Consider the following 23202-nt stretch of genomic DNA (forward strand, 5'->3'; position numbering starts at 1 on the left):
ATGTATCCTTAAAGCATACGGCTAATCGCATGGAGGAAATCAGTCTAACTGTTGATATAGCCATGGTGTAGAGACTCAGAACCCAATCAAGAACCTCACCCAACCCCTCCCAAGTAGCGCAGTAGCATCTTCCAAAAATCATGATGCTCACCTCCATGACCCTTTCTGTGGCCTCGACCCCTCTCGTGGCCTCGACCCCTCTCGTGGCCTCGACCCCTCTCGTGGCCTCGACCCCTCTCGTGGCCTCCATCATAGCCTTGGTCATGTCCATCGTAGCCTCGATCATGACCACCATCGTAACCACCATCAAAGCCTCGATCGTGCCCACCGTCGTAGCCCCTATCATGACCCCCCCGACCTCCATCATGGCCACCATGACCCCGCTCATGGCCTCGGTCATGTCCCCGGTCATGACCTCTGTTATGGCCGTGGTCGAGGCCGCCTCTTCCTGCATTGTGTGATCCACCATGTCCTCCTCTACCACTGTAATTTGGCTCTCCTCCCTGTCCTCTTCCTCGGTGGAAATGTGGTCCACCCCTCATGCCTCCATGCGGACCACCTCTCATATTCTCGTTTGACTGCTCCCAGAAGCCATCATGCTGCGGAGGAGGTGGTGGTGGAGGTATTGGAAGCGGAGGGCCCATCATACGCGGGCCTGGAGGGCCACCAGGACCAACTGGACCTCCTGGACCAATGGGTCCAACAAGACCACCAGGCCCACCTGGGCCCCCGAGACCTCCAGGGCCAATAGGACCTCCAGGGCCAATAGGACCTCCAGGGCCAATAGGACCTCCAGGGCCAATAGGACCACCAGGGCCAATAGGACCACCAGGGCCAATAGGACCTCCAGGACCAACCGGACCTCCAGGACCAACCGGACCTCCAGGACCAACCATTCCTCCTGGACCCATATATGGGGGTCCTGAAATAAAAACAAGACAAATTTAGGATGAGCTAAGTTAGCAAATTATGCACATGGTTTTCTTTTCATTGCATAGTTTTTTGTTTAAACAAGGCCATGAGCAGGGAGGAAGCAAACAAAACGTACCTTGGAAAGGAGGCACTGGCCCGCCTGGTGGAAAATGCGGCATATTTTTGGGCCCTGGGGGAAAGCCGTTCACAAGCAGAGGAGGTCCGAGCAAGCCTTGCCCACCTACAAAGACAAAGAGTCCTTATATTAAGTAGAACGCAACACTGAGTCAGCAAACATTCTGTATAGAAGACCCAACACCTTCCCCCACGCCGAGTTGGCCAGGCCTTCTGTTAGAATGTAAACCCTCACAATAAAACTCAGGTGATTAAGAAGGGATGAACTTAAAGAAATGCGTGCATCAAATTAGCCTCATATGGGAAGCCACCTATCTTCTCCTGCCAAAGCGCAAAAGCTCATAAGTATTCAAGTAAAAACTGAAGCATGAGGGGCAGCTGCTGAGAAGAATTCATTTACATGAGAACTTTACTTCTTAAACCAGAGACATTATTCCTTCAGATAAACTAGGGAACATTACGCAGACTAAATCACCTACAGATCTGTAAAACCCAGGTTACACGCTCAACAGGAAGCTGAATCTCTGGCGCCCCCTTGTGTAAATAAAGAGCACATCAGCGTCAGGACACAGCATTCTCCAAGATCTATGCATGCAATCTACCATGTCTAACAATGGATACAGGCAAAGCATTGTACGTCATTGTTAAGAATTAAAACCACCAACAAGTGGTTACCTACCTCCAGGAAGAGCAGGAGGCTGAGGCTGACTCTGAAGATTACCCAGGAGTTGTTTTATCTTATCTGAGAAGGCTGGCTGCTTTAGTAGGTCCTCTGGCTTTTGGTTACCCTGAGCCCCCTGCCAAAAATCAAATAAATAGACAGAAGTTGATTAATGAAGGACTATGCATGAAAAGTCTGTCAGCTCAATAGAAGATACGATCCATAATCAACATGTACACTGCATGAAAACGATGCTCCGCAAAGCTTGCTCTGTAACTCTGCTCAATCCCTTAATTAACTACATGAATATACCTCCATGCCCGAGCCTTTACTATTTAAGGATATATCGGAACACCATGTTGTATGTTGGTGACACATCCATGACTTAGCCCAATATCACAACAAGCGCGCATGTCAAATATTCGCAGGGCTTGCATTGTTCTACTCACGATAATGGAGGTGAGGATTTCTTGCACATTAATAACATTGATGGCTGATGCAACACCAGGTGCGGGCTGCCCCTTGGCTGCAACCATACTGCCCATGAGGTTGGCCAGGACTGGTGGCAGCTTTGCTCCTCCAGCGCCATCAGGAGATTGAGAAGCAGCCGCATGGTCCATGGAATCCTGGAAAACGGTGGTATCCATGGAGGACTCCTGAAGAAGGACAGAATGGTGCACGCTCAAAGATCTGAGTACAGATATCAAACATCTTCATGCCTCATCTAACACAACCACAGCCTTTGTTGTTTCGAGATTAATCTCCTAAAAACACAGAAATATCAGAAAGCAGAGGTACAAGCCTATATGTAACATTGCACCAAGTTTCACTCTACTTATATTTAAAGTGATTACAATTCTCACTACGCACGTATATGCAGCATTTGGTGCGGATTGTACTGCGGAGAAACTGGGTGTCACCAAATAAGAAAAGCGAATAGGACGCAAGATAATAGGTGCCACAAATACACTGTTATGGCCCAGGAGTAATTGGGGCAGGCAAGGGAGTCAATTTTCAGATTCCGTGCACTGCAGCAAAGTGGGTGACTAACAGAGACCAAGGGAACAGGTATAGGTCGATTACTCGAGATGCAAAAGGAGCTAAAAGGCTTGGTGCCAAAATGTGCTTCATCCGGGGCTTTGCCATAGTAGAACAGTGGCAGGTTACAGATAAGTGGACACGAGACATCACTTCTTGCAAAGATCACCCAAGGGAACCCCATTCCACCTTCTCATTTGCCGCCCCGCCCCCCTCCTATTCTCCCCCTCTTCTACAAATCGCTCCGCACATACCCTTTCAAACAACCTTTGTCAGAGACCGTGGTCATGCAACCACAACTCCATTCTGTCTAGGAAATCCTCAGACACCACCAACTACCATCCACACCTCGAACACTTGACCCAATGCATCCTCAACACCAATGACCGGGGGGGGGGGGGGGGTAGAGGTTATTTACTGCACATGACAATTACTCACTATCGGTAGGAATTCATCCCTATTTTCTGGGAAATACCATGTTAGTTTTGGTGCAGTAAACCCAAACATCCTGATCACAATAAATACTGTCCCATTTTTCCATGTCAATACCAGCAGGTTGACCTGCCGAAACTTAACTAGAAGTGGGCTATATCGTGCCCATTAATTAGTTAATTAGTGGGTACGGTAAACTGCACACCTCTGAATTTCAACCAGAGAGCCATTCACAACTAAGGCCTAAAGCCAGTGCTCAATGGAGGCGACAGCCACCATGGCATGGCATCTCGCTGGTACCAGGAAGATTCACAAGGGACCATGCAAATTTCTAGGAAGCTCTGTGAAAGGGAAAATGTGCTTACGTCATCGAGTGGAATGAGTTTAGGGGGGAAGGGTTCGTAGGATTCTGGATCCGGCTCATGCGGGCTGTCTGGAACTCTGCAAAGAATAATGGAAAGAGTAGCTCAAGTTAGCAGGACTATACAGAGTAACCACCCACACAACAGGGTGGAAGTCTAAAATCACACAGATGTACTTCATCAACCTTAGTATGGGACTTATGCAAGGATTCTTTCAGCCTGAGGGAGAACGACGCCCAAGAACTAGCATCCTCCCCATCCGACAGACAGGAAGTTACATTCTGAGAGGGAGAACACATTCCTTGTACTACAGCTTCCCCCACCCCACCCTACCCTACCGACTGAAGTGACACACAGAGGGTGAAAGCCTCCCTAGAACTACAGCCTCCCTACCCCACCCCACAGCCAGCAGTCACACACAGAGGGTGAAAGCCTCCCCTCCCCACCCCACCGTCTGTGAAGTCACATACTGAGAGGGTGAAAGCCTGCCCAGAACTACAGCCTCCCCACACCACACAGCCAGGGAATTTGCATACCGAGAGGGTGAAAGCCTTCCTAGAACTGCAGCCTAAGCACCGCCTGTGAAGTCACACACAGAGGGTGAAAGCCTCCCCAGAACTACCGCCTCCCACCCCACCGACTACGAGGTCACATACTGAGAGAGTGAAAGCCTCCCCAGAACTACAGCCTCCCCACACCACCGCCTGTGAAGTCACACACAGAGGGTGAAAGCCTCCCCGGAACTACAGCCTCCCCACCCCACTGCCAGCATAGTCAAACATAGAGGGTGAAAGCCTCCCTAGAACTACTGCCTCTCCACCCCACCGCCTACAAAGTCACACACAGAGGGTGAAAGCCTCCTCAGACTACTGCCTCTCCACCCCACCGCCTACAAAGTCACACACAGAGGGTGAAAGCCTCCCCATAACTACCGCCTCCCACCCCACCGCCTATGAGGTCACATACTGAGAGAGTGAAAGCCTCCCTAGAACTACAGCCTAAGCACCTCCTGTGAAGTCACACACAGAGGGTGAAAGCCTCCCCAGAACTACCGCCTCCCACCCCACCGCCAGCATAGTCAAACACAGAGGGTGAACGCCTCCCTAGAACTACCGCCTCCCACCCCACCGCCTACAAAGTCACACACAGAGGGTGAAAGCCTCCCCGGAACTAGCAGCCTGCACACCGCACAGCCAGTGACAGACAGCAGTTCCCACACACACCTTTCTTTGGTCAGAAAGATCTCCTGGAGGATCAGCTTCTCGCGCTCAGCCTGTGTGAATTTCTCTTGGCTGGCACTGCCCCAGTGCACAAGAGTAGGAATCATGTCAATAGGCTTGGGGTAGTGCCAGAGGACAGTCTCCTCCATGGCATCGTGGCTGAGGCGCCGCGCCGTCTCAAAAGCTTCCCGGTCCATCATCTTCTCCCGCTTAGCAGCTTCACCGAAGTCTTTGATCTTATTCACGTTTACTGGAGGGTGGGGAGAAAAGAGCCGGGAGATTAGAGTTCCAATGTCTAGAAACGTCAGAAGATGCGCAGACGCTGGCTAAGTGTCAAGGCGAGGCAGCAGTCACAGGAGGCGGGGCTCAAATGCACATCCTGATGCTACTTTGCACTTCCAAAACAAAAAAGCATTAACAAGTACTTTAATAACCCACCACCCATCTTCTTCACAAAAGGGCATTGACCAGGTGATTGTTATGACCTGTTATGGGATTTTTCTGCAGGGCAGACTGAAAATGGGCATATTTCCTAATGTGTCGAACACAGAAACTGCATCTCACTGCTGAAGTGATCCTGATTGGGTACAGACCAATGTGACAAGGACTAGATGACAGCAACAAAAACCAATCAAAATCTTTTACAAACAATCAATCAGATTGTGGACATTAGACTAGGTAGACCCTACTGAGCAAGGTAAAAACCGGGCTACTTTTCTACCAAGGAAAGGCACCAGGCAAACAGGAAATGCTGTCAGGTAAACTGCAATGGGCAGGTAACTGCGGACGAATCAGCTGCTGCCAATAAAACAGTCTGGGACAGTGGCGGCGAATGACAGCACCTTCGTCAAGGAGGCCAGGGGAGGCAGCTTTCAATTCTCTTCCAGGGGAATTCTCAGTCATAAGCATTGAATGGTCCAGTCAGCATGCGGGGACTCCTTCTGGGGTCCCCTCACGTGAGCGGGATTATTCCATGTTTAGGACTACTGATGATGATCATCCCCTGGAAGAGTAGTAGACGTTAGCACTTGATGTGTGCAACAACCAGCCCATGACCTCGGGGGCATATCTGGCTGTCAGTGGACGGTTGGTCTTTCTGAAGTAAAGATATGGTGTCAGACCTACCCCGCTCCGTCTCGTCCATCTCGAAATAGAAGTATTCACGCAGTTTACTCTCTTCGCACCAGGTCACAGTCTTCTTCTTTCTTCCCTTCTTGGTCAACAGAGGAACCTCCATGGGGACATCCACAGGCGTGGCTTCTATGGCTACAACAGGCACTGGAACTACGATAAAAGTTGGAAAGACGTCAAACTGGCCCAAGAGGGAACAAAAGCCCAATCTGAACCTACTACTTTTCCCACAAACACCTAATCTGTCTCGTGGCTGCCTTAGCATTCAGGTTCGCTTTCACCCAGTCTGATTAAGCAACATGCACATAGTTCCACTCACCGATCTCCATTGGCTCCGGAATCTCCTCTGCTGGCACCGGAGTAGTCGGCCGCTCCACTTCCATAGCCTCCACTGTCGGCACAGGATCAGGGGAGGGTGGCTTGGTCTCACTCGCATCAGGTGTGGCTTTGGTCTCAAAGGGACCAGGCTGCAGAAGACAAGAGATGGTGAGAGGACAATTAAGACCCCAAAATTAGTTCCTGAAACACATTTTAGATCCAGGGCTGCAAGTATGTGAGCAACCATCTAATTAATGATTGGACAGGCCTCGGTACAAAAAAAGAAAAGGGGAAGCGAAAGCATCATGGCAAGGGAGTTGTAAAGGGATTATGTTACGTACCCTGCAAGCAACTGTTCTTGGCCTGTGGTGCTGTAAATTCACAGGCTTTGCATATTCCTGCCATCCGGTGTTGGGTCCGCATGTGTGCAAGTAGTTTTCCTTCGAAGAAGTCTTTCAAGTCACCACGTATGGTGATAATGCGCATAGGCGTCAACTCTTTTGTTACATTATTTTCCCGCAAGAGGGTGAGGAAGGAGTACAAGTGTCAGTAAAGAGATGTTCATGCATATGAAAGTATAGATAACTGCAAGAACCATATGTGTCCGGAGAAGAGGGTGGCCGCATGTGAATCAACAGCACTACATGCCAAGAACAGATGCTTACAGGGTTTTATAGCTTCTCTGAGTAAGAGCTTCCACTTCTTGTTTCATGCTCCAGAGAGGGTCTCTAGGTGGGAGGTAGAATTTGGGAGGAGGGGTGATCAGCTCCAGGCAATAACCATGTTGACTTATGTCCAACACCCACCGGTCCGATGTTATGGACTGTCAGGTGGGAAAAAACTGCTGCAATCGACCAGACAGGTGTAGAATGATCAGGGGAAGGAGAACTGTTTGCTACCAGATGTGGCATTATGGGATGGCGTAGCTTTGCCATGACCTATAGAAGTTGCTATCTCTGTAGCTGAATTACCCTCTAGATCAGAGTTCTTTAATCTGGGGGGCGCAACACCATCTCAGGGGGGGGGCACAATCCGCCCCTAAAACCTCACCTTCATTGTGGTCCACTCCTACGTCGCAGGTACGTTTGCTTCATGCATTTCTACATTATTTTCAAATGGGCCTTTTCTATTGGAGCACAGCATCCAATGAGCACATAGGTACGTCACCACTGACTTTCCACCAATGAGGGGGGACAGCATCGTCCATGGCAGGAAGTGCTGCAAGATTTGCGGGCATAAAGCTCCTGAATACGACTACCTTTTGGTAGGCTGACGCTTTTTTCACTCGTCCTTTGCCTTGTGCTTGCTGCCGATTCTTTGGTTGCAGTCGAGGTTATTCTGTGTTTTACAGCCTCACTGGGAAGGATTTTGCCATTTACATCGTCAACAGGCAAGTGAAAAGTTTTTTTTTAACTTGAATGTTGCTCTGTTATTTGCAGCCTTCGAGCATACATTCAGTGTTCCTAGTTCGAGAAGTCCGGTGGGGATTGGGAGGGGGGGGTTTGGGGGGGCTGCGAAGTGGGAGAGAGGGAGGGGAAACCGATGGGGCACGGCGTGCATACTTTTAATTTATCATGGTTTCCTTTCTATGAAAAGCGGTGCAAGTTCAGTTAACATTAAACTGCAGATTGCTGCCATCTAGTGTTTTCCTGAATAATGAGTCACTCACACCTTTATCATGCTCCTAGGCAGGCCAAGTTTTAATAATTGTGCTTTCTAGGAATGAGGCAGATATTGTTTGTGACTTAGGCTATTTGAATTTTAAAGATGGTCTGTCAATTAAATTACAGAAAGAGCAAAACTATTGTTTCAAAAGGACACCCCTGCAGCAGTGTGAATAGCGCTGGTGCAAATAGCACCATTGTTATTTGCAATAGCAAGAACTTCTCACAACTCCCACCTGCATCAGTGACTGTGAAGACTTTGAAAGTGTTGAAAATGGCATGGTGGAACTTTGAAAGTGTTTCAAATGACTGTGCCAGAGACATGGAAGGCTCAAAAGCTACGGTCTGCGGGCAATAGGAACTTGTGTCTCGCAGAGTTTGAATTTTAGTGGGAGAGTTGCGTGCCTCAGAAAATAATTGTCTAACAGGGTGAGGTTCTGTGACAGTGAGAATACTGGACTCTGCATTCATGATCGAAGCATGTTCTGGTCTGAGATTAAAAAGTGTCATACATTGAGCTTGCAAACTGATGTAATGCATGTTCAGCCACCAAGGTCATGCCGGGTGCCCTCGCGGGGCTTACCTTGTTGGAAGTTGGCGATGTGGGTTTCTTCTTCTTCCTGATCTTTACTCCAGGGATCGGGGCAGAGTTCAATGCATCCAAAAAGCCCAAACTCTCCATCGCTGCAAGAGAGCAGATTGCTGGTCAGAGCTGAGCAGTTCAGTTGGGGGGGAGGGGGGGAGAGAAGAGTTAGAAATGGGAGGCCAGTGGATGACCAACTTACGTTGTGCAGGAATGATCTTCACTTTGATCTCTTTGGCCGCATTGGGAGTGGTGTTCAGAGGTTTATACTTCTTTTCAGCAGGTGGGGGCTCAGATGGACTGGAAACAGAGCTGCAAACAGAGAAGATGAGGCTAGCAGTTTACAAAAGGCTCAAGGAGAGAGATGTGAAATGTGGCCACTGCATGCAGAGAGGACCCGAGTAGCTGAAGTGGGTAGAACCTTACTTAAAATACGTAAGACCTTCCAGTTGGCGGGGGTGGGGGGGAGTTTCAAGTTGTTAAACTTGTGATCAAAAACATTACTTTGCGCCATAAGACGCATATCTGCTCAATGCGTAGCCTGCAATTTACAACAATATTCAGTACTTTGCTAAAGCCTTGCTTAACCTCAGTAGCACATGGAATAGCTCAAAATGTACTTAAGTGTCACAGGACAGCGCTGCTGCTCTCCCCTTTGAACCCTCCCAGGACAGAATCTTGCTTCCCCTCCCTCCTGCTGCCTCACAGCACAGCCGTGGCTTTACCAGCGCTGGTGAACTGTACCCACCTCTGCCTCTTCAGTGGAGCAATCTTGATGTTGTATTTCTCTGAAATAACAACCGCATTGATGTTCTTCTTCACAGGCCCTTGGGCAGGTGCTGGAGGCTCCAGCTCAAGACCTAGGATGATAGAAGAGACAAGTCACGTTTGCTCTCGCCAACAGAGCTACCAATGAAGCACTGAGGCTTCCTCCAGCGCCTAGAGGCCGCAGCACGAGAGCTACTAATGAAGCGCGGCAGAACCAGAGCAGGAGGGCGATCCTTCTCCTACATTGCAGCCAAGACCTGGAAGGAACTCCCCCTTAGCATCGGACAAACCCCCCACACTGCAAGCTTTCAGGAAGAGCCTCAAGACCTGGCTTTTTGGATGAGAATTTGAGCTGCCTTAATTCCCCATACTCCCACCCCCAGCTCCTTGAGACAGCGCGAGTAGTGCGCTTCACAAATCCCTGATTGATGCAGAGGCAGGCCCTCAGAGGCCGCCCGCCGAGGCAGGCCCTCAGAGCCCGCCCGCCGAGGCAGGCCCTCAGAGCCCGCCCGCCGAGGCAGGCCCTCAGAGCACTCCCGCCGAGGCAGGCCCTCAGAGCACTCCCGCCGAGGCAGGCCCTCAGAGCCCGCCCGCCGAGGCAGGCCCTCAGAGCCCGCCCGCCGAGGCAGGCCCTCAGAGCCCCCCCGCCGAGGCAGGACCTCAGAGCCCCCCCCCGCCGAGGCAGGACCTCAGAGCCCCCCCCGCCGAGGCAGGCCCTCAGAGCCCCCCCCCGCCGAGGCAGGCCCTCAGAGCCCCCCCCCGCCGAGGCAGGCCCTCAGAGCCCCCCCCGCCGAGGCAGGCCCTCAGAGCCCCCCCCGCCGAGGCAGGCCCTCAGAGCCCCCCCCCCGCCGAGGCAGGCCCTCAGAGCCCCCCCCCGCCGAGGCAGGCCCTCAGAGCCCGCCCGCCGAGGCAGGCCCTCAGAGCACGCCCGCCGAGGCAGGCCCTCAGAGCACGCCCGCCGAGGCAGGCCCTCAGAGCACTCCCGCCGAGGCAGGCCCTCAGAGCACTCCCGCCGAGGCAGGCCCTCAGAGCACTCCCGCCGAGGCAGGCCCTCAGAGCACTCCCGCCGAGGCAGGCCCTCAGAGCACGTCCGCCGAGGCAGGCCCTCAGAGCACGTCCGCCAAGGCAGGCCCTCAGAGCACGTCCGCCGAGCAACTGTTGCAGCTTCACTCACCTGTGGACCTGAACTTGGCGTGGCTGGGTGCTGTTGTCCTCTGGGTCTTTGGCTTCTCCTTCCTTTTCTCATGCGTGTCGTCCTCCATCTCAACTTTCACCTCCGGCTTTGCAGCCTGCGGCTTCTCATGGACAGGAGAGCGGTTTTTGCCATCTTCACGTTTCTTCTTCTTTTCCTTTTCTGAAGAAGAGGCAGCAGTATTAGGACAAACATCTTAACTCTGGCAAAGTAGGTTCTCCATCTAAGGTACCCCCACCCTCCCTCCCCACCTCCACGAGTCAGGCCAGACTCCATCCTTACCTGCAGGCTGAGCGTTGCTCTGAGACCGAATAATGCCCATCCATTCATCAACCAAAATGGCTGCCAGTCTGCGCACCTCTGAAAATAAAAATTCAGTTAGAAGTGCTGCATGATTAAACCCATTAAAAGGACGAACTACCCCTCACCCCCTCGCCATTGGGCAGGAATTTCACTTTCTCCAAATCCCACGTGTCATGGCTAGTCTTGATGACTAACTGAAAATCTACCAAGAAGAGAAGCCTTGGTTGGCATACAGATGCCACTTCGAAGAGCCCACAGTGCTGGCAATCAGAGGGCAGGAGGGCCTGACGCAAAGGTCAAGCTTGTGCAACGTAGAACCCAGCACACAAGGCTCAGGCAGCCTGCCCTCCAGGCGGCCCACAGAACATGCGAGAGCACATACATTGGTGTTGCCTGCTCTAGAAAAACCCAATGCGTGGGGCTTCAGCTCACCTTCATCCTCACTGGACTTGCTCAATTGCTTTACAAGCTTTGCGGTGTTGTTCTGAAAGCAGAAATAAAAAAAAAATGAAATTTAAGTGCCAACGTTACACAAATCAGATTCTGTACAAGAGAGCATGTGGCGCTCTATCATAGACTCGAGGTGCAGAGATGATGTCCATCAGGCCCCTAGGACAGGTCATGGATGATACAAGACCTCACCTGCTGCACAGCAGAGGCAGACACAAGGTTAGGCTTTGGAACAGATTGCCCCTTTTACTAGAAGCCAGATTGCTGCCTTTCTGCAACTCTAACTTAGCAGCCTGGAAACTTACGCACCCCACAAAGCCTGGCCAAACTCATGTGCAGAACACAGCGCACGAACACCAACACCAACAGCAGCAGCTACTAAACCACTAGCGATAAAGGAACGACAGGTGTCTTAAATATCGCACGGACACGTCCTGTCGAGTCTGCACTCGGACAGTTCTCAATCCCGAATCATCGGAAAGCTGTAAACAGATGAACTTTGGGTGGAGGGGTGGGAGGACAAGAGCCACAGGGATTACAAGGAGTAAAGTAACAGTGCAGAGGGGGTTAGGGGAAAAGGGTGTCAGATATGTGCCCTGGAGTTCTGCCCTGCCACAACACATGGAAACTGCAGCACAGCCCCATTCTCGAGCCAATCCAAGCTCTAGGAATCTGCCAAGTACAGATGACCTTCTTAGCACTGGAAGAGCCATGAGTAGAGGTGGACAGGAGCTCACCTGTTTCAGATGGTCCACAGTCAGCGGCAGGCTCTGCAGCGTGATCAGGATCTCCTGCAACAGCGGGGAGTTGCCAGTGGACTTGGAGTAGGTCAGCCATGTGTTGAGAAGCTTGTAACCTCCGACTTTAATGAACCTGTGGGAAAATGTAGATGCTTCAGTGAGGAACTGCCTCTGAACGTCCTAGGGGCATTTTGTGAAGAAAACCAAGATCACACATTCAATCAGATTCACACGCCTTTGGAGCCCATTTGGTGTCCAAGGCACTCAAACAGGCACCCAAATCTGCAAGGATGATGCCGCACCAACTTGGAACTCACGATTTAAGAATTACACACCATCAACGGATAATCAAAAGTATGCATCCCCAAAAGAACCAGTAGACTCCAGAACGAGAGCACATACAAAGACGATGACGAAGACTTACTTGGCGAGGATATCAGGAGAGCGAGTCTGCTGGACGATATTCAAGTAGATACAGCGGCTTACCATCTTTCGAGACTCCTTCATGAGGCTGTGAAAATAAAGGGAAGTCAGTGGGCAAGAGATAAGCGCTCAAGTGGGACAAGCGGTCTTTGAGAGGCAGCTTAGTAGACAAGTTACCAATTACTTTGTGGCTCAGGCTTGATAACACCAGATAGTGTGTGACTGAACAAGTAGCCATTCTTACATGCTCAAAGACCATGATCGGCCCAACCTCTCCTATCATAACAATCATTAAAATGCAAGGCACGGACAGCCTATCGCGCTGATCCTGCACCACCGACTTGCATAAAGCATGCACATGTCTAACGACAAGGGGCATCGAAAGAGTAAAGCAAGACACGCAACTGGATCTTTCCAACAGTCCTTTGAAAAAGAAAATAGAGCTTACCCAAAAATCTTGGTGATGCCATCTGCAGCCTTCACTTCGCCATCCTTCCCAAGGAAGCCGTCCAGGGCCGTCAAGAGCTCTCTGGGGTCGATCGGACCAGAGCCCATTGTTGACTCTGCAAGAGGGGGACAAATGGAGCACACGTGGTTAGACTATTACTTGTGAGAATGAAACGGTCATCTATGTCAAGTCAAGGCCAACACACAGCACCACAACCACACACTCGTCACAACGCACGCGCCTTGTTTCAGGGTGTCTGAAGAGTCAGTATTAAATTATCCTAGGAGCCTCGGGGGAGCTGCTAAGTAAAATTACCATCAGGTGCAGTTTGATGCTGCAAAAGTACCAACAACAATACTACCCTGTGGCACCACGTAATTCTTATTCCCTCTCTTGGGAGAAGTAACCTAGGGGTGAGCGAGGAAGGTTGAACACAGTGAGGAATAAAGAAAACGGGTAGGTGTTTGTAGGCAGGCACTGTAGGGTGTGATGGGACAGACTAAACTCTATTTGCCGTATTACAAGTTTAATGTCCAGCCAGTGTAACCCAAAGAACGTCTTGCCTGCACATGGAAATGGTACAGGTTCTACCCAAAGTTCTTGCACACATCATACACTTTAATCAGATGGTCGAAGCTCTTGTACCTCTAATGCAAGAGCATGGTAAAAGTCAAGGTGAACAAGCCTTGGAAAGGATCTTCGGGGCAGAGCAGACAGTACCCATTGAGGGTTCGTAAGATCTACTTGGAAAACTAAATCAGTCGGACAGGGCCAGAAAGGAAGACTAGAGGCCAAGTCTTCCAGATCTTTTTGAATAGGACTACAATGGCTTGTATTCTGAAGAAGGAATAAGAAAGTGCTACAGGTGTGGGGACTGCAGTCCTGGCCAGAAAGGATTGACAGCATCTTCAAGCACCCTCACCAGAAACATCGCTCCTCCCCAAAGCCTGTGAGCGGGCCACGCCAAGATTCCCACGTAATCGCTTCTCAGCAAAGACTATGAGCGGCCCACGCCAAATTCCCAAACAAAACCATCTTTATAGCTAGTAGATACCATTGTCAACCATGTGATCACTCTGGATGGGAGACGTGTAACTGCTTGGTGAAGAGCTGAAGCGCCCTTGCATTTTACACACCATGCCAGGGTTGCTTGCGCTCCTATTCATGATCGACGCCTTTCAAATCAAGCACCGGGCCAATACAGGGCATGGTGAACCCAGCTAAAGGAAAGGTGTAACACAACTGAACGCTGGAGGAAAACCCAATCCACGTTCTCCCAAATGCACGTGGTTGGGTTTAGAAAGGCTAAGTTACGAGTAAATGACCTGAGGAGCCAGTGGGTGAAATCTTATCCGGAGTAAGGTTGGCGGCAAATACTGAGTATCGAAAATAATCATTCTACGCAATAGGAGTTTACTCCTGCCACTGGGCCTTTATTTTGTAGCTGTTGTGTCTTAGGTCCGTCAGTCGTCTTGGAAATACAGCAACAGCCAGCCCACAACGGTTGGCACCTGCAAGCAGGATAGTCTGCCATGCCAACCAGGTCTCATCCCAGGAGCCTCCACGTCACATCCTTGCCATCGGGCTCTGGTCCCTGCGGAACAGGCCCATGGGGTGCCCACAGAGGGTTCCACTGCAGCGTTCATCAAGGCAGTCTCACAAGCTCAGGCAGCTCGGTCATTGGAGCAGGATCCACGCCTAGCTGACCAGACCTATGAAGACTGGATCACCCAATCCCTTGACAACACTCTCCCCAAAAGAAAAACCACTCTAAAACGTTCCCACAAATCGGCACCATGGTATTCAGAGGCCCTTAGGGCAAAGAAACGCCTATGCAGGAAAGCTGAAAGGAAATGGCGTCTGGACTTCTCTCCAATAGGAAAAACCCAATAGCGAACGCTACTTAAAGAGTACAAAGAAGAAATCAAAGCCACTCAAGCGGCATATTTTTCTAACAAAATCATGTCAGCCAAATCAAAACCTAGGGAGATTTTCCTAATAGTAAAAAATGTCTCCAAGCTACCACCCAGCCTACCTGTAACCACATCCACAGAGCATTGCAACAATGTGGCAGCCTTTTTACACCAAAAAATTGACAAAATCTACGCCTCCTTTTCCCCCCTGGCCACCTCCGTTCCAGCCTCGACTAACACAGTCCTGGCACACCCTATCTTACAGACTCCCACTACACTAGCTCACTTCCCCCCCCTAGATCTGGCGTCTCTGGAAACTGAAGCCCGGAAAGTCAAATCTGGCTCCCCCAACGACCCAGCCCCACCAGACATTATAATGTCGGCATCTCAGGTCACCCTACCCATCATAATGGACCTCCTGAATGCCTCTATCTCCTCCGGCACAGTCCCTCCTGGATGGAAACGGGCTTTGGTTAAAGCACTGCTGAAGAAACCCAGTTTGGACCCATTAGACTTCAGCAACTATCGGCCAATCTCCCTGCTTCCCTGGCTGAGCAAGGTGTTGGAGAAATACATCAACAGCCTTCTGGTCTCCTTCCTAGAAACCAACCAACTGCTAGACCCCACCCAGACAGGCTTCCGACCCAAGCACGGAACCGAGACCGCCCTCCTCAAGGTCACCGAGGAATCCAGAAAAATCTTGGGACCAAGGAGGATCAGTGGCAGTGATCCTCCTTGACCTCAGCGCGGCCTTTGATACGGTCAGCCATGACATCCTGCTGAACCGTCTGTCTAATGTTGGCGTCAAGCACCAGGCTTGGCTATGGTTCGAGTCCTTCCTGAAAGACAGATCCTTTCAGGTATTCGACGGTGAATCAGAATCTACCAGCAGACCTTTAAGGTGCGGGGTCCCATAAGGCTCCTCTTTAAGCCCGGCGCTATTTAAAATTTATATGAGGCCACTGGCTGAGGTTGTTCGTCCGTATGGAGTTAAGATCATCTCCTATGCGGACAACACCCAGCTGGTGGTCTCACTGGCACATGAGGCCAACATTCCCATGAGCGGGGGACTCTGTAAATGCCTTGAGGAAGTAAAGAGCTGGATGTCTTCCTCATCACTCAAGCTAAACGGGGACAAGACGGAGCTGATGCTTCTAGGTCCCGCGAATCCTAGCTCCTTCAATTCCCTGTGGCCACCCTGTCTGGGCACCCCCCCCCCCCCCCAACACCCAAGGACAACATCAGGAGTCTTGGGGTGTGGCTCGATAAATCCCTGTCATTCGACACACAAGCTACCAAACTTTCCGCCACCTGTTTTGGCCTTCTTAAAATGCTCAAAAAAATTCTTCATCTTTTACCCATGGAGGCAAAACAAGTGGCCATCCAGGGTCTGATCCAGTCCCGCCTGGACTTCAATAACGTCCTATACCTCGCTGCACCAGACTACACACTGCGGAGACTTCAAACAGTGCAGAACTTGCAGCTCGGACACTGCTCCAGCTCCCACGCCGACAATCCGTCAGAGCTAGTCTGACCAGTCTACACTGGCTGCCAGTCCGCCAAAGAATCCACTTCAAAGCCTTGTGTATTGCCCACCTGGCTTTCTGGGACAAAGGCCCAATCATCACCCGCGACCTAATCTCTCACTACCATCCAAGCAGAAACCTACGGTCAAACCAGACTTTTCTGGCCACCGCACCCAGAAAAAAAAGAGCCAGAGCAGGCGGTAGGACCTTCACCCATAACGCTTCCAAGCTATGGAACGCCCTTCCTCTTCATCTGAGAGCCAATTCTAATCTTACCTCATTCCGGAAACAGCTCAAGACTCTTCTTTTCAACTCCCCACAATAATTCTGGAAACTATCCCCGCCTCTGCCTATACATCTGTTGGTCCCTCAGCACTTGGACGCCCCCGGGCATCAATCGCGCTTAATAAATCCACATACAAATACAAATACTATAAAAGCATGTTCAAGTGTAAAGGCTTGCAAAAGCAGATATGCCACCAACCAAACCAAGACTGCTATTGTGTCCACAAGCTAGTTCATTGTGCTACCTCTGCACCATAGCCCAACAATCCCAAGCCATATGACCTGGGAAGCGTACACTCTTGGCACCAGCTGCTCAAGCCAAGAGAAGCCCTCGACAATGACTGGAGACTGAAAGCCTCAACGCCTCATCTAACACACTGGGGACCCATTCAGAGAAACAGTGCAAAAGTGAAATAAGGTAAGTGAGCCACTGACTTGGAAACCCCCCCCCCCCCCCTCATAAGCCGCTCAATTAAAACCTGCAAAGGTGACACACCTTTAGCGCACTGCAAGCCTGCAGCGAACATTTTTTTCTGAGGAAATAAACACTTGCCATCACCATACGCAGTTAAGATTTCTATGGATTGCCGGTCATCTCTGCAGGTCTTATTACCATACCAGACGTTAGTCAATGCAAAGCGAGGCTCGACCGCTGGTACCTAAATGAGAAGCAAGATTATTTTAAGCCTATACTCTGCCTGCTGGATTGTACACTCCTCACAGTGAAAGGGGAGTAAGAGCAGAAAAGATACCACTGAGCAAAACTAGTCGCAGCTGAAAATTCACAAACTATCAATGTTAATTTTAGACTACTTGAAACGGCACCCTTAAAAAAAATGGCTTTCCATGGCAGAGATTGAACCCTAATTTCGTGGCCCAGGAGAGACTATGTGGTCTTCAATGCCGGAGGACCGCCAACAATGTTTTTTATTGCTAAAATATGGGCTCGATCAGAGCAGAAGGGCTAAATTTAAGATATGAAATCTGGAATGCCTGCTAATGCAGGACATCCCTGTATCCATCATTTGCTTTATAGATTAGGGCGATATAGTACTAAAGATGCAAATGGTAATATGGGAGGAAGCAAAGTACGACAAAATCAATGCTGCCTGAACAGCTATAGGGCTGAAGGCACTCAAACTAGACGGCTTTTATGAGACAATCATGGCTTTGAAAAGATTTGCCCCACATTCCTGGAAGAGCAAGGCCAGCGAACGGGGACCATGGTGAAGCAAAATAAGATGTTGGCCGCCAACAGCAGCCGAGTGGCAAGTGGTAGCGGCACCAGGCAGGCAGGCAGGCCTCAGACCATGGATAGGCCCAGCACCACAGCAAACAACTAGCTCTTCCCTACTCTCAAAACACTAAAACGAAAATTTAACTTTGCCTTGACAGCAAAAAACAAGCACAAAAGCAACCGAAGTTACAAGTACTTCTAGCATTGCATGCATATTTACATGTGGGGAAAAAAATGAACAACCGGGCTGAAGCACAGTACCTATCATTCTGCAGCAGATTTACGACTAAATGTGGAGGTGTCAATTCACTGCGGTCTCATTGAGCAACTGTTCCTACCATAATGGCAGCAGGTGACTAAACACAGAATTTACTGAGACGTCATGCCCCCTCCAACAGACACAATAAACTGGTATGAATACCAGCTCAACCCAAGTCGCACTTCTGTCGTCTTCGTTCTGTAGGAATCAGGTTAGACTCTCAGAACTTTCTTCTACCATGGGGCGGTCAAACCTGAAGGCTCCTTCAAGAACAGCACCTACCATGGACAACGTATCTGCGGCTCTAGTTTTCTCTAACAAAGCATAGGAGAAGAGCATAAAAAAACAAAAAGGGCAGGACATTTTGGATACTGGTACAGGTGGCAGTTCTACATCTGCCGAGCGGTCTACCAGGTCACCAAATACTGGTTTTTGGTGGGCCAATACGAAGAATTGGTGAGTGTGAGCAGGCATGCAGAAGTGAGATCCTGGAATGGTAGCTTTAATACAATGTGTGGCAGCGGCACATTTGTCAGGTGGATTTGAGTGGGGTTCAGAGATGGAGTTGGAGAACTGATTAGGAGTTTCCTCAAGAGGCGTCATTTGCTCTGAGATCAGCTTTTTAATAGTGTCAATAAAGTAAAAGATCCAACAAACAGCAAGAATACTCAAATACTACCCAAAAGGCCTGAGCCTTCAGGGCATTTGGAACCATATTTCCAGACTTGAGATTTTAGAACACATAATACAACAGGTTTATTGAAGAATGTACACGACCACTCTAACGTTTTGCAAGGCGTGTCAATGTGCACACCACGCAAGTTGAAGTAAATGCCTGTAAGTTGCTTTTATTGCGGTAAATTGCCACATAAAAATAAATAAAAATGTAAAATAAAAAACAATGGGCTATGGCTCATTTGTAAAGGGGACAAACATAAAAAGGCCATTTAGCAAAGGAGACTAAGATATCCGGTCACAATTGAAGAGCCCTTTTAATATAGTCCATATTCCTCCGAGGACTGTCCAAACGATGCATGAATTAGTTTGAAGTCAAACGGAAATTTTAGAGAGATAAAAGTACAGTTACTTGAAGGCCTATCAAAAGAACCAGGGGGGGCCTTCTTATCACGTCCTTCCGGGGCGCGTACAGGGAGTGGAGGTTCTCCGCAGTCGCAGAAGGTGCCGACTGTCAGCACACATCCTTATTTAAGACTAAAGAGCACAATAATGAAGCGGTTATTGAAAAGCAGACATCAGAACAGCCCTGCTCAGAGTGCGAGTCATTGCTTACCACTGACCCAGCCGACAGCAAGGGTTCTATACCTCGCCTAACCCTTAGCTATAGCATACAACAGGACCGTGCCCTGACCTTAGAGAAAAAGCTGATTTTTCTTTAGATAAATAAAAAAAAGTTCAGTTTCAAATGAAATGTCAAAGACGTTTTGCATTTGCTCTATAACACCACTAAAATATGTTATTATGTTAGAACTGCAACTTATTTTCAAATTTTCATTATGTTGTTACATTTAAAAAGTATATTGAACAACTTCAACCATGAAGTGTATAAATGTAGAAATCTTCTAAACTGAGAAATCATTCAATATATAAATGCATAAGAAACGGTCAGTTTGCCCTGGTTGTAAATTATCAATTGAAGACGACATATAGCAACGTTCAGTGCACTCAACACGTTAGCCAACAATGACCCACCACCCAACGACCATTCTTATAAGAGGAAGCACTGCATGTCTCACAAAATGGTGCACAGCAGCTCAGTTATCCAAAAAACACAAGAAAAAGCCAAGCTGAAAGAACAAGTCACAGCGTTAAGGCAAGTGTAAAAAGTTAAACTGCCAACAGCAAAAAAAGTAGGGAGCTTGAAGTGCAAAGAGCGAGATTCGAAGAACACAGAAGATTGGTTTCTTGGTGGACAGCCCTGAACTCACCACCGTGTATGGTGGACAGCCCTGAACTAACCACCGTGTATGGTGGACCACCCTGAACCCACTACCGTGCATGGTGGACCGCCCTGAACCCACTACCGTGTATGGTGGACCACCCAGAACTCACTACAGTGTATGGTGGACCACCCTGAACCCACCACTGTGTATGGTGGACCGCCCTGAACTCACCACCGTGTATGGTGGACAGCCCTGAACTCACCACCGTGTATGGTGGACAGCCCTGAACTCACCACCGTGTATGGTGGACCACCCTGAACCCACTTCCGTGCATGGTGCACCGCCCTGAACCCACTACAGTGTATGGTGGACTGCCTGGAACTCACTACCGTGTATGGTGGACCGCCCTGAACTCACTACCGTGTATGGTGGACCACCCTGAACTCACTACTGTGTATGGTGGACCACCCTGAACTCACTACCGTGTATGGTGGACCGCCCTGAACTCACTACCGTGTATGGTGGACCGCCCTGAACTCACTACTGTGTATGGTGGACCGCCCTGAACCCACTACCGTGCATGGTGGACCGCCCTGAACCCACGACCGTCCATGGTGGACCGCCCTGAATCCACTACCGTGTATGGTGGACCGCCCTGAACTCACCACCGTATGGTGGACAGCCCTGAACTCACCACCGTGTATGGTGGACACCCTGAACCCACTACCGTGTATGGTGGACCGCCCTGAACTCACTACCGTGTATGGACAGCCATGAATTCACTACTGTGTATGGTGGACCGCTCTGAACTCACTACCGTGCATGGTGGACCGCCAAGAATTTACTACCATGTATGGACAGCCATGAATTCACTACTGTGTATGGTGGACAGCCCTGAATGCACTACTGTGAAAATACTCCTTCCAAGAACCATGGACTCATCGGTGATGAAATGGAACAAACGTTTACCAATAAACACCCTGGAAATAAAAGTGCCACTAAGTTTGCGTGAAGGCCCATCCTATCCTTTGCCCAATCTTCATTAAGCGTTGCAGAATGTTTGATGTCAGGTGGGTCTCGAGACCTAAGGTGACATCATTCATCGGATTGCTACATTCACAAGGGCCTCTGTTACCAATGGTCACATCTAAAGAAGGAACCAGAGTGGTCTTTAAAGTTTTAGTCTAGGTTTGTTGGTGTAATAAAACACGAGCAACTACAAGAGACCATTTATTGACTGACAAGGCACACCCAACCAACAATGGACAAAGTTAACATTAAGTAAACTCTACATGGAGCGTGAATTTCCTGGGCGCTTGAAGAGTTGTAGAACGTGAACCAGAGACAAAGCCTGAGCACTACAAGGCTTCCGCCAGGTAGTAAGAGTGCGACAAAACTGAAGGGAGTACTAGGCTCCAAACAGAGAAGACAACGCAGACATACGGATACAGGACGCACAGGCATGCTGAAGTTTTACAAGGCCAGGTTTATAGACCCGAGGCGACCTCAGTACTATATAGCATCAAGGTAGGAATTTAAAAATCACGCCACATGCAAATGCCCCCCCCCAACCCAGTAAAGAGACGCATTTGTTGTTGTAAGAAACATAACCATGTATATTTCAAAATGACACAAGACAAAGAGGCAAATTTAACTATCTGAACAGGAAGACCCAAAGGGCTTAACACTCCCAAAAATATTCAAACAGGCTAAGAAATTATTCCAAACAATTCCAAGAACTCCCCATTTCTTAATAACATCCTGCCATCCCAGCAACTTGTAAAGTTACCCAAAAGCATTCCCAAAATAATTTAAATTAAAAAAAAAAAGCAAGATTAGCTTAGTAGCCAGCCACAGGCTTTAACAGACACTACCCAAGCCGACTCTTCTAGGCCTTCCTGGTTAAGTACATGGAACCGTTTACCAATCAAAGGCTTGAAGACCGCGCCCAAGCAGACTCTTCTAAGCCTTCCTGGTTAAGTACATGTAACCGTTTACCAATCAAAGGCTTGAAGACCTTGCCCAGACTCTTCCAAGCCTTCCTGGTTAAGTACTACGTGTAACCGATTACCTATCAAAGGCTTGAAGACCGCGCCCAAGCAGACTCTTCTAGGCCTTCCTGGTTAAGTACATGTAACCGATTACCTATCAAAGGCTTGAAGACCGCGCCCAAGCAGACTCTTCTAGGCCTTCCTGGTTAAGTACTACATGTAACCGATTACCTATCAACGGCTTGAAGACCGCGCCCAAGCAGACTCGTCTAGGCCTTCCTGGTTAAGTACTACATGTAACCGATTACCTATCAACGGCTTGAAGACCGCACCCAAGCAGACTCTTCTAGGCCTTCCTGGTCAAGTACATGTAACCGTTTACCAATCAACGGTTTGAAGACCGCGCCCAAGCAGACTCTTCTAAGCCTTCCTGGTTAAGTACTACGCATAACCGATTACCTATCAAAGGCTTTGGAAGACCGCGCCCAAGCCGACTCTTCTAGGCCTTCCCGGTTCAGTACACGTAACCGATTACTACCAAAGACTTTAATCAAATTGAAAACAGACAACCAGACAGTTCAATCCTCAGCCTCTATTGTAAACGCATCCAGTACTAAACAAGCCCATTCGTCCATGGAATTTTAAACTCCTTTTTCGGGGTCTTGTCCCAGGTAACTTTAAACCTGCTGCAGGACTACTACTGCCTAAAAAATCTTTGCCTGCAGCCTTTCAAGTCAAAACTCTTAGAAGAGACGGTTAACTCAATCGTAGGATCCAACAACCTCATGCACCCTTCACAAGCAAGGTTTAGACCAGGGGAGTACAGAACTTGTTGCTTCAATGACAGATGACCTCCAGATGGTACAATAGTGGAGGAGGTACAATGTTCCTTAATCTCTACTGCCTTTGACCAGGTTATACTATTTCAGACACTAGGTGGTGGCATTATGAAATGGCTGTGCTTCCTGTCAGGGTGTGCACAAGCTGTCCAACTAGGGTACTTTGTCGATACACCTAAATCTCTTAATATGGGTCCCACAAAAATCAATAATCTCCCCTTTGTTATCCAATCTTCGGTCTCTTGCTCAACTGTTATAAAACCCAGCTGCTTCTGTTGACTCCTACCACAGATGTGTTTGATCCACCCCAACCTGTTTAATGGAAGTCACTGAAATAAAAACTTTGTGCAGAGATGCTATAACACAGAGGCTAAACAACGTAATGGCAGTTGATGTATATTCAAAGATGGGCGTGTCTGTACTGTCGCAAAAGGCATTAGATGCAATTGTTCTTTCGTTTATAAACTAAAA

The 23202-nt window shown here is 49.2% G+C and overlaps 1 protein-coding gene across 3 annotated transcripts in view; it reads right to left on the reverse strand.

Annotated features, from left to right (window-relative positions):
• Window positions 1-23202, reverse strand: part of PPP1R10 (protein phosphatase 1 regulatory subunit 10) — a 79679-nt gene that overhangs the window by 2190 nt on the left and 54287 nt on the right. For all 3 annotated transcript variants that reach the window (XM_085636513.1, XM_085636165.1, XM_085636596.1), the window contains 17 exons: window positions 12781-12895; window positions 12334-12420; window positions 11907-12042; window positions 11152-11203; window positions 10699-10776; window positions 10399-10578; window positions 9205-9316; window positions 8659-8768; window positions 8457-8557; window positions 6211-6358; window positions 5886-6044; window positions 4764-5010; window positions 3544-3619; window positions 2158-2364; window positions 1727-1844; window positions 1049-1153; window positions 152-922 (listed from right to left, as the gene is read on the reverse strand). In XM_085636513.1, the coding sequence (XP_085492639.1) occupies window positions 152-922; window positions 1049-1153; window positions 1727-1844; window positions 2158-2364; window positions 3544-3619; window positions 4764-5010; window positions 5886-6044; window positions 6211-6358; window positions 8457-8557; window positions 8659-8768; window positions 9205-9316; window positions 10399-10578; window positions 10699-10776; window positions 11152-11203; window positions 11907-12042; window positions 12334-12420; window positions 12781-12887 (2794 nt within the window). In that variant the 5' untranslated portion in view covers window positions 12888-12895. The remainder of the gene's footprint in view (window positions 1-151; window positions 923-1048; window positions 1154-1726; window positions 1845-2157; window positions 2365-3543; window positions 3620-4763; window positions 5011-5885; window positions 6045-6210; window positions 6359-8456; window positions 8558-8658; window positions 8769-9204; window positions 9317-10398; window positions 10579-10698; window positions 10777-11151; window positions 11204-11906; window positions 12043-12333; window positions 12421-12780; window positions 12896-23202) is intronic.

Source organism: Triturus cristatus, chromosome 1_1 (assembly GCF_964204655.1).
Source record: "Triturus cristatus chromosome 1_1, aTriCri1.1, whole genome shotgun sequence".
In the NCBI taxonomy this organism is placed as follows: domain Eukaryota; kingdom Metazoa; phylum Chordata; class Amphibia; order Caudata; family Salamandridae; genus Triturus; species Triturus cristatus.